General features: G+C 35.3%; 1 protein-coding gene across 1 annotated transcript; it reads left to right on the top strand.

The window, feature by feature from the left end:
* Positions 1 to 4,254: 4,254 nt before the first annotated feature.
* LOC127170066 (proteoglycan 4) lies at positions 4,255 to 11,900 on the top strand. Its single transcript, XM_051117827.1, has 7 exons — positions 4,255 to 4,374; positions 6,094 to 6,228; positions 6,387 to 6,416; positions 10,541 to 10,663; positions 10,877 to 10,933; positions 11,074 to 11,153; positions 11,487 to 11,900. The coding sequence occupies exons 1-7, from the start codon at positions 4,320 to 4,322 to the stop codon at positions 11,574 to 11,576; spliced, it is 570 nt and encodes a 189-aa protein (XP_050973784.1). The 5' UTR covers positions 4,255 to 4,319; the 3' UTR covers positions 11,577 to 11,900.
* The last annotated feature ends 402 nt before the right edge of the window (positions 11,901 to 12,302 follow it).

Below are 12,302 nucleotides of genomic sequence, written 5' to 3' on the forward strand. Positions count from 1 at the left end.
AAACAACGAATTTATTCAAAAACAGCGGTTTTACCACCTCGTTGCTGAGGAATACAATGTAGCGATCCAGTATCTAGGCTACTGTATTAATAAAAATCACGGGGAAACGCTGACAACAAGTTTATGTATGTGCGCAGCGCAATGCGATCTCCGACCAATCGGCAACCTCCTGGTCTCCCAATTCATCGACTGGCCGCTAGAGACTGGCTGCAAAAGGGAGTCAATCCCCATAGACTCCCCATGTTAAAATGGCCAACTTTACAGCAGAAAATATGTTTACAGCCTGGTACAAAAAGTGGTTTGGGTCTATATAGCTAATTTTGCTCTTCATGTCAACTCTGAGGGGGGTGAATTTTTTATAACTCATCCGTTTAAATTAAATTAAGCCTTAAAATTCTGCATAATTTAGGGTGTGGTCACTTGAGTGACAGGTAGATTGCTGCTGCTGTCACCACTGTCATGATAGGCGGGCGTGGTTTCAGCAACCCGCTCCACTCACGTCCCGCCTCTTTGCCCTTTTTCGATTATCCGGGAGTGACGTGCAGTGACGTGATTCCAAGATGGCGACGCCTGACTCCCGCCCATTAAGAGCTTCAAAAATGCTCTTCAGAAACCTACGGGTGACGTCACGGACACTACGTCCATATTTTTTACAGTCTGTGTCTCCAAACTCTCTCTCTCTCTCTCTGTGAATAGAATGGTGTTTAAACTGACTTGGAACTACCTGTGCATTAAATGGTTTTACTGCATACCTGCCAGCCAATCAGAATCCAGTATTCAGACATTTCATGGAATAAGAAAAAAAAAAGCATTTTTCAAACCACCAAGCATGAAAGCATGTTCTAGTACACCCCCAAAACAAAATCAAGACTTTGTAAAAGAGCATAATAGGACCTGTTTAATAAAGATAATGTTGTGTTAGGCTGTTGTAGCCCAAACGTTTAATGTGTAATACATTTTATGTTGAATCAAATAAAATATTTCTTTCTAAAGCTACTTATTGTCATATCTACTTGAAATTTTCTCATTTAACACAATAATTGCTTTAATTTACCTTTAGGGGATATTTTTAGCCAAATTTAATTTGAGGTCAATTAGAATAATTAATCGCCACATCATGTAATTTATTCAATGAAAAATTGGAATCGACTATATGTATGTGCACATGTATTTGTACGTACACAATATGCAGTGTATTTGAGCTAACTGATAGTGCTGTGATGTTTGGGTATTTCACAGATGTTTTGACGATACTTACTAATCTGGAGGTGGAGGTTTTGGCTGATGAGTCGTCCACTGAAGCAGAGCGTCAGGCTGCACTGCGTGAGGTAAGAGAAGCATTTCTGACTGTTTGACTGTGTCTAATTACACTAGGAGCTAAATATGCATAGTTTTTTTAAGTATGTCAAACCACAGTATGCCAGTACTTGGACAAACTGTGGCAACTTCAGTAGTAAACAGGTGTGGCGTCACATCTCTTTTACGCCCTAAAGTGATTCTATTGGCTGAAGGATTTCAGCCAATTTTTGGGGGGTTCTGTTCTGTACCTGAGTAAAAAACCTCAGTTATTGCTTGTTGTTCTAATCCAAAAAACTACAACTGTAATCATAAATTATTATATTCTCAAATATTATTACATTATGAACAGTGTGTGAATTAAGACACAGCTTCTGAACCTCGTATCACCTCATATCATCTTTTTTACAGGTTGCTGCTTTGGTGGAGAGTTATTTAAGAGCGAATAATACTGACATCTACTCTTTTGAGGTCACGAGAATTGAGCCAGTATCACCATGTGATTGAGACAAATATCAACCAAGATGAACAGACACAAATAAATCTTCTTTGATCCAGAACTTTTACTCTTTTAATATGAGATCTGATTATTTGTAGTGACGGTTCAACAAAATCATTTTCCTTTGCGAACGATACTTTGTTTTTTGTCGTGCTTTATTCTGAAATATACAAGCATTGTAGATGTGTGAAGCAAACTATGGAAAGAATGTGTAAAGAAATGTCAGACTGATTTATCTGTTCTAATGTAATTCCTTGTTCCTCATTCATTTGCACAGAAGGGAAACCCCTGCGGTTTTAACTGTTTGACTTTCTTCATTTTTGAGATTCCTGTTTGTAGATTGCACTGGAAATTAACACATAATTATCTAACTCTTGCTAACCCAAACAAATAATTAAAACAAATTATTTAAACTCTCATTCTGTTGGGTTTCACGATCATCATTGCTCAGTGTGTTTCCTGCTGCTGCATGACTATCAGTCAGGGGTGAAAAGCGTAGATACTCAGTGAAAATTTGATTCCGTAAAAAAAGTACAAGTATCTGACCAAAAACATACTAGTACCCAATACAAGCCCTGGTGATAAATCAGCCTCTTTTTTAAGCAGATATTTTGTATGCGATTAATGTGTGTGTACTGTGTGTAATTAGTATGGTTATATACATACACACAAAATGAAGCGGTCCTATACACTTGCATTATATGCACTAAAAATCTTTGTTAGAGTTCTCTTAACAATCGGTCAATTTTTTTTTCAAAAAAATAAAAATTGGTATACTTTTTAAGCACAAAAGCTTGCGTAACACAGGCTCTCGGATGCGCGTCTACGGGTTGTTCTTGAATGATTCGTTCATTTTGAACGAATCTTTAATGTGACTCGCGAAGAACGAGTCGTCTCAGGGAGTGATTCGTTCAGTCGCGCATGTGCAACATCCTATTAGGTTCTGTACAGGACTTAGTTCACCTGTTTCGAATCTTCGGGTTTTTAGAGTCGTTCGTTCATCTTATGGGGCTGTCACGTGACACTGATATTGCTAAAATTAACAAAATTATCTGAACTTCCCATCGCTTGCGCTTAAAAAGTATACACATTTTTATTTTCTGAAAAAAATTACAGATCGTTTCGCTAGATAAGACCCTTCTTTCTCGGCTGGGATTGTTTAGAGCCCTTTCAAGCTGCGTTTAAATTACATTTTGGAAGTTCAGAATCGGGGACACAATTGAAGTCCATTATATGGAGAAAAATCCTGATATGTTTTCCTCAAAAACCATAATTTCTTTATGACTGAAGACAGAAAGACATGAACATCTTGGTTGAGTAAATTATTTGTGAATTGTTGTTTTGGAAGTGGACTTCTCCTTTAATTGTTTATTTCAAGCATTTTTCCCCTTAAATATATTGATATACAATTATTTGCAATCATGTAATTATTTAGAATTTAAAAATAATTAATTGACAATCATAATTGTTACTATCTCTATATATAATTATAATACCACTGGATCCACTCCCTGGTGAAAAAAAAACTAATTTAGCATACAATGCTCATTTAAACACCTTCTAGAGATTTAACATTTAAATTAAAAGTCATTCCCACTAAAACATGAACTACATTTAAACTCTAACTGATTTTATTTTTTTTGCACTCAATTTTCTGCATTCAGCCATTATATGATATGCACTCTAAAAATATATATTTTTAATGCTTGTTTGATATAGACAGCTAGCAGACATATCAAAACGGACAAAAATAATGAATAAATTTGCCAGACATTTACCTGATGAAAGTTATAACTGAAGCTGAAATGTGTGTGTCTAATTCTTGAAAATATTATAAACAACATTGGTTCTTACACATCAAAAGCACTTTTGAGCTTCAGTTTAACATATAATATGTGCATAAAAGAAAACAAAAATTTAAAAAATGTACTTTTTTTTCCTTCAGAAATGTAATCAAGTAAAAGTACAAATAGTTTAAATTGTACTTGAATAAAGTACAAATACCCCTTAAATAATACTTCAGTACAGTAATCAAGTAAAATTACTCAAAAATTACTCTTTCATGTTGCATGAATATCTTGCAGCTCCATGTTTGTAGGAAATAAGGAGACCAATGACCAGACTTTGTCAGAGGCTACAGAATTTATGAACTTACATGATTCAATACAAGCAAAATTGACCATGAAACAAATGTCTCCGACATAGCAGATAGACAGTTTTGTTTAGACAGACTTCATGTTGGCTTGAGAAAGTCTGAAGCAGATTTAATAGCTTTAAGTCTGAAGGTTCTAAATTTCAAGTGATTATGTCCATTAATGAGAAAGTAGAATTTTTTAAAAGGTCGAGAGTTGAAGGTCATGCAGTCTATCAGACAAACAGAATGATTAATCAGAAAATCAATATTGTTGCTCAGCTCTAGAATGTTAAGCGTGTTATCAGGAGACTAGACAGACACATGACGCCTTAAAAAGAAACGATCCGGAGCACAGTGATAGCACTTGCGGACACACACCGAATCTGTAGGATGGCTCGCGCTGTTTTATTCATCGGTCTGTTCTCCACAATCATATTAACCACAGGTAACATTCACATCAGCTGCACATTAATGGGTGTCAGATTTTGATGTATAGATCTATCTCTGATTTCATTGATTATAATTACCTTTGAGAGATTTTGAGAAGCACCATCAGATGAGTAAAGTTTGCAAATGACCTTTGAAGCTTTAAAAAGTTGACTGAAAGTTTGAAGCAGTTGTAAAAGATTAGACATTAGTACTGTTGTCAAACCATGGTAAACACAAATTAGCCATGGTTTTGCTACACTACCCATAGTTTAACTATGATATGTGACCCTGGACCACAAAACCAGTCTTAAGTTGCTGGGGTGTATTTGTAGCAATAGCCAAAAATACATTGTATGGGTCAAAAATTATTGATTTTTCTTTTATGCCAAAAATCATTAGGATATGAAGAAGATCATGTTCCATGAAGATATTTTGTAAAATTCCTACTGTAAATACATCAAAACTTCATTTTTGATTAGTAATACGCAATGTTAAGAACTTTATTTGAACAACTTTAAAGGAGATTTTCTCAATATTTTGATTTTTTTGCACCCTCAGATTCCAGACTTTCAAATAGTTGTATCTTGGCCAAATATTGTCCTATCCTACTATCCTAACAAACCACACATCAGTGGAAACCTTATTTATTCATATACATATATATATATATGACATTATATACATCTCAATTTGGAAAAAAATGACCCTTATGCCTGGTTTTGCATGTCTTTCTATATCTGACAGAACCACAGGTCTTGCAGTCTCCACTAATGAGCTGATGAGTTGAATCAAGTGTGATAGATGAGGGAGACATACAAAATGTTCAGGGTCATCTCCAGGTCAAGGCTGAAAACCACCATGGTTAATATTCTTATAGGATTTATATTTGTGTTTCTTTCTTTCTTTTTTTCTGTTTTGTTTTTATAACTGTAGGTCTACTCCTGTGTTTGGTGTTTTGTAGCCTTCTGTTTAACAATAAAGAAATCCTTAAAAAAAATAAAACATTCCGAATTCTGAATCAAAAGATTCGCTAACCCACTCCAAAATCCAGATATGAAATGATTTGTATTAGGCTACGTGCTCTGAAATCCCGTTCTGAATCAAATGATTCGCGACACGCTATAGTTCTGATCTAAATCAAATGACTCGCGATCCGCGCTCCAAAGTCCCGATCTGAATAATGATTCGCGAACCATCATTTCAGATCGGGACTTAGGAGCGCGGATCGCGAGTCATTTAATTCGCAAAATGATTCGCGAACCCGCAGTTCCGATCTGAATCAAATGATTCGTGAACTCGCAAGGAAGTCCCAAACTGAATCAATGATTCGCAAAGTTCGGATCTAAATCAAATGATTCAAACCCACTCCGATCGAAGTCCCGATGTAAATTAAATTATTCGCGATACGCACTCAAAAGTCCCGAACTGAATCAAATGACTCGCGAATCACCACTGAAGTGCCGGTCTGACTGAAATGATTCGCGAACCGACTCCAGCAAAGCATATAATTACAAAGATAACGTCCAACACACTTCTGTGAACATATTCAGGTGAGGTTACGGCTTTACTGTTCGGGTAAAAACAAAAAAAACATGTCAAAAAACATTTCTGATTTTTATCAATTTTGAAAACAAAGCCGATTCATATTTTTGTGGAAACTTTGATACTTTGTGTGTGTGTGTGTGCGTGTGATATTATATTCATTTGTTTCACTGTAGTGATGTTTTTCGTACAGGTGGAAGTTGTGTGGGTCCAGATCTGTGCTGCTCTGGATTGAATAGCAGTTGTCGCCGCTTGAATTGTTATTGTGATGTTGCTTGTCTGAGATTAAATGACTGCTGCTCTGATTTCAAATCCACCTGCCTCACAGGTATTCAGAAATATTCAGAAATAACACAAGGCATAGGAATCAGATTCTGTTCTCTGTACATGATTCGTGTACTTTCTTGTGATCAAGATCTCTTGTAAGAAAAAAATATACAGCACAAACAGAAATCTTACATCTTCAAATTTTTTCCACTTTTATAGTCAATCAAAGCAGTACTCTGCCAGTAACAGGTATATTTTATATTCATTTTTTCTCTAATTATTCTTTATCATGCTATTTTGTAAAATTATTTTGAGTTCTCAAGTTCTCTAGATTGTCGAGAGAGTCTGTATTTCTTATCTGTAAATGAATGATAAATGTTAGCTAGATTATGTTTCCTGCCTGTCTAGTGATGCAAGTTTATTCTGAAAAATAATTAAATAATTGTTTGTTTTTGTTTGTTTCTTTAAAACATCTATTGTGTCACATGATGTGTATTGATTTGGCTGATGAGATTTATGTTTTGTGCTTCAGAATTTCTTTAAAGGGAACATAGAGAGCATCAGTGTTCCCTGGTTTTCACTGTGCATTGGGGGACTTTTTAGGGACTGAAGGTTTTAGAGCACTGGAATATGGCAAGCCATATTAACATTTAATCCTTAAAACATACTACTTTTTGCTACTAGTACCTATTCCATTAGGTATTAGTTCTTATTCATTTGATATTAGTGTTTCTTTAGCTACTAGTGCTTATTCTTTACCTTTTTTAAAAAGATACTAGTACTTATTTATTAGATACTAGTACTTATTTCAAGTGACTATTAAGTATTTTATTGTTACTAGTAATACATTTAAAATTTTTCCATTGACTTCTGTGGGGATCTGTCATTCAGATATCAGCTGCTAATTCCTGACTAGTATGTATTCCAGTTTCAACTAGCAGATATTTAACATACTAGTAGTTATTAATTAGGTCCTTGTACTTATTTTTTTTTTAGATACTAGTACCTGTTATTAGATACAAGTACTAATTCATTAGCTACTATATCTGTTAAAATTATACTAGTATTTATTTATTACATACTAGTACTTATCATTGCTCATACATATTATGGCTCCTAGTAGTTACAGTAATTATTTAATGGATACTCGTATACAAATTATTGGATACTAGTACTTATTCCAAATGTTACTAGTAAGGTTTTTCTATTAAGTTTTTAATTGAACTATACAGTGGTCATTCTGACATGTAATAACATAAGGTGAGTAAAAAAAAGCAGCTGACTAGTGAGATAAGAATTGTTGCTAGTACCAATTACAAAAAAAAAAAAAAAAAAAAGTAGTAGTACCTATTAAATAGGCACTAGTATCTAATGAGAAGTAATAGTATTTAATAATTAAGTAATAGTAATACTTTTTAAAATACTAGTCACTAATGGAATGCATAATAGTCAGACCTGAAAGTAGACATATGAATGACAGATATAGTTACAAAATAGTTACTAGTCATTGAAATAAGTACTAGTATCTGATAAAAAAATAACTAGTGTCTAATGAATTAGTACTAGTAGCTTTAAAAAGTTTAAAAACTAGTTAAAAATAGTTACTAAGTACTAGTATCCGAGTAGTGTCTAATGAATTGGTACTAGTAGCTTTAAAAAAGTTAAAAAACTAGTATCCAAAGCAGTGGTTCTCAACTGCTTGGGCCCGTCATGAATCCAAATGCGGCCCGCCTAACACATTACAATATAACTTACAGTTTTACAATTCATTTTTGTTTTTACATTACTTTAAAAATGTACTAAAGAAATATAAACTATAATCATATATTATTTTCAGACATGAGCAGATTCACGTAGCCCTAATTACACATTTAATGAACATACAAGTGCGCGCTTTGGCAGAATTCAGTTCAAATAGTCATCGTCAGCATCCTTTAGTTCAGTAAAATTAACCATCAGAATGAACAAGTTTGTAGTTAAGGAACGAAATGTGGAAAATGCCAACAAAGGAATATATACAAACAAAAAAAGTTGCAGAAGGCTATCAACAGTGAAGGGTGGAGAGTGCTGTCTTTCAGCATCAACTTTCGGTTTGCCCCGCCACTCACTTAAAAGAGGAAGGTAGATGTTCCGGCAAAAGGAAACACCCATACTATGCGGCAATCATCCTCAGATTAAGTTTGAAAGTGCTTTCCATGTTTGGATCAACATAGACTACATTTGTATACGCACATATTATGCAATGTCACGCATCAAGTCAGACAGACAGCATTTTACAATTGCAACTTCATTGTGTTGTTACTCCTTTCGAGGCGAATTTCCCAAAACTGGTCAGCTCCCAACAGTATCAGGTGTCTAATTAATAGTGAGCAGAATTATTTATTTACGGTAGTGCAGTGCAGGCATACAGCCTACCTACTTCTTTATCAGTCGGCTTTGCGTATAGGTTTTTACGATCAGAAATTTCTTAAACCAGTGAATATTTTATTTCGGGGGATAAATAATGTGTATACCCACTTCTTCAAGCACCACTACATCACTATTTATTTATATCAATAAATGTAATCGTTCAGATATCATAATATCTATAATATTACAAATCTGCTAATGAATAAGCTTTTGTATCCAATTAATCAGTACTACCTAAAGGCATATATAATAGTATTATTATACACTGTGTGCAGAATTATTAGGCATGTTGATATTCTGGTCATATTTTTTTTCCAAACACATTTTACCAATTCCAAACCACATCAGTCTTAATAACTACTGTTAATTTTGTGTTTAATCATTTATATGTGATATATAATTGTCCGTGAAGGCTGGAAGTGAAAAACTCCTTATATTCAGGTGTGCAGAATTATTAGGCATGTTTTCGTTTACAGCTAAAATGAGCCAAAAAAGAGATTTAACCCAGACTGAAAAGTCCAGATTATTAAATGCCCATGAGAAGAATGCAATACTAATGCATTACAAGAATTTGCAAAGTTAAGGCTTGACCATTGGACAGTGAAATGCTTGTTGAGTCTGCATGGTCAGAAAAAACAGGTGGAGAAGAAAAGATGCATGTTAACTGCAAAAGAATTAGGAATTAAGGTGAAGAATTAGGTGTGACACCATCAGGAACCGTTTCCAGTTCTCCAGCGCCACCATTTTCCAGAACTGCAACCTACCTGGAGTCTTCAGAAGTGCAATGTGTCAGGTTCTCAGAGACTTTGCTTGGTAAAAAAATCCTAAAAATGCCCCTGACTTAATAAGAATAACAAGCTGACGTCTTGTGAAATACATGAAGACAGTTTTTTTATATGCTTTAGAGACAGATAAGTTGAGAGTGACTCTTGAAGGACAAGCATCACATCCTCTTGTACCTCTGATTCAAGAATTTATCTTCTAAAATCTGGCAGTAAGTTTTGGGAGTTCATTTTAGTCCATCTCTGCAAGTCAGACTTTTCAGGATAAGAGACTAAACATGAACTCCCAAAACTTACTGCCAGATTTTGGAAGATAAATTCTTGAATCAGAGGCACAAGAGGATGTGATGCTTGTCCTTCAAGAGTCACTCTCAACTTATCTGTCTCTAAAGCATATAAAAAAACTGTCTTCATGTATTTCACAACACGTCAGCTTGTTATTCTTATTAAGTAAGGGGCATTTTTTAGGTTTTTACCAAGCAAAGTCTCTGAGAACCTGACACATTGCACTTCTGAAGACTCCAGGTAGGTTGCAGTTCTGGAAAATGGTGGCGCTGGAGACTAAACGGTTCCTGATGGTGTCACACCTAATTCTTCACCTTAATTCCTAATTCTTTTGCAGTTAACATGCATCTTTTCTTCTCCACCTGTTTTTTCTGACCATGCAGACTCAACAAGCATTTCTCTGTCCAATGGTCAAGCCTTAACTTTGCAAATTCTTGTAATGCATTAGTATTGCATTCTTCTCATGGGCATTTAATAATTTGGACTTTTCAGTCTGGGTTAAATATCTTTTTTGGCTCATTTTAGCTGTAAACGAAAACATGCCTAATAATCCTGCACACCTGAATATAAGGAGTTTTTCACTTCCAGCCTTCACGGACAATTATACATCACATATAAATGATTAAATACAAAATTAACAGTAGTTACTAAGACTGATGTGGTTTGGAATTGGTAAAATGTGTTTGGAAAAAAAATATGACCAGAATATCAACATGCCTAATAATTCTGCACACAGTGTATAATATATAATAGTACAACATAGTAAAAATAAAATAAGTACTAGTAGCATGAAAATAGATACTAGTGCATTTCAAGGATTAAATGTTAAAACAGCTTGCCATACTGGAAGGAATTTGCAATTTGGCATCTAATGTGTCATCTGCACTGCTCCTGTAGGAACTTGTTCACATCCGACTCTTTGCTGCAGTGGCTTAAACCATAACTGTTTCAGAGGCTGTTTCTGTGATGAGGCCTGTAAACAGCACAACGACTGCTGTCCCGACTACAACAGCATCTGCAGTAAGAACCCGCATACACAGACATAGAGATGTCGAATTGAATCAGTAGCTCTCTTTGGGCTAAAATATGAGAGTGAGATGCTTGTGTTTTAGTTAGTATTTCAGTTCCTCGTTGCATGCTCTGCAGTCAGGATTGCTGTAATCAATATTGTATTTACTGCCAGATGACTGCTGAATAGTAAAACATTTATTGAATCTGTGACTTTCACTATAGTTTTCAACAGCACAACTGCAACTCCCCCTTTCAACACCACTGCATCTCCTCCCAAAGGTAAATAGGGCTTGAGCATTGTGAGGACCCTACTGGAATTCCTTGGTTTATTTATCATTGTGTGCATCTGAATGTGTAGGTCCAGATTTACCATTGCAACGAACATAAAATCACTAAAACATGTTTTGGTATTTTGCAAGTTCTCACAGTACTCACTGTTCTGGTGGTGAAGGTGAAGATATTGTTACCTGAAGAAAAGCATCAGGCTGCACTGCTTAAGGTGAGAAGTACTTAGGTATGTAAAAGAAAGGATACCAGTGTTTGGCCGAACTATGAAACAAATCACTAGCATCAAGCTTCAGCCTCACAGTCATTCTACAATTAAGATGATAGTAAGCAGGTGTGGAGTCACATTTCTTTTAGGCCCCAAAGTGATTCTGTTGGCTGAAAGAACTATTTTAGCTTTTCTATTCTGTGCCTGATTAGAAATCCCTCATTATTGCTTCTCGTTGTTCTGAAAAATGCATCTTCCATGTGAACTGGGACAGTTTTACAGTGCTCTTTTTCTTCTGAAACTGCTGTTTTCTCACTTCCTGTCATTTTTTTTTCTCAGGTTGGCTCTTGGGTGGAGAGTTTCTTAAGAGTGAATAATACGGACATCTACTCTTTTAACATCACAGAAATTAAACGGGTATCACCATAGGATTAAGCCCGAAATCAGCTGAGAGGAACGGACATGAATAAGCGCTCATCGCTGCTAAACTTTTACTATTTCAATTTATGTTGATGGTTTAACAAAATGTTTGAGGATGTGTAAGGAGAGCTCAGATTTAATTTTTGTTCTCATGTAATTCCTTGTTCCTCCTTCAGTTGCATGAAAGGGAATCTGCTGCTTCTGTCTTAACATTGTCTTCATTTTTCTGTTTTTGAGATGTGTATGATGATCGCACTGAAATTATGAGGAAAAACTCTTGTGAACAAACAATAAGAAAGTGAAAACAAGCAAATGATTAAAACTGTCATTGAATGGTGGTTTCAGTGTGTTTTCTGCTGCATGACTTTGTTTAGTAGATGTTGCATGAATACTGAGCAACAGTTTCTGGGTTTTTCTATGAAATACGGAAACCAGTGACCAGATCTTGTCAGCAGCTGCAGAGTTTGGCCTCCACTGTTCTGAAACCCATTCAACTATGAGAAAAAACGGCTTTTTTTAGACCAGACTGCTTCATCAGGACCAGACACCACCGTGAGACGGCTTTATAAAATAATGTCGTCATCACTTGAATTTTAATCGCCTACGGTTTCAATTAGTTCTTACTTTTTAGGACATTTTCCCAGACTTACAGAGCATGCTTTTATGGAAGCCTGTTTCTGCCACTGAATTTACAGTGCCTTGCGAAAGTATTCATACATCTACATTTTTTTCCAC

Source organism: Labeo rohita, chromosome 8, assembly GCF_022985175.1.
Source record: "Labeo rohita strain BAU-BD-2019 chromosome 8, IGBB_LRoh.1.0, whole genome shotgun sequence".
Classification (NCBI taxonomy): domain Eukaryota; kingdom Metazoa; phylum Chordata; class Actinopteri; order Cypriniformes; family Cyprinidae; genus Labeo; species Labeo rohita.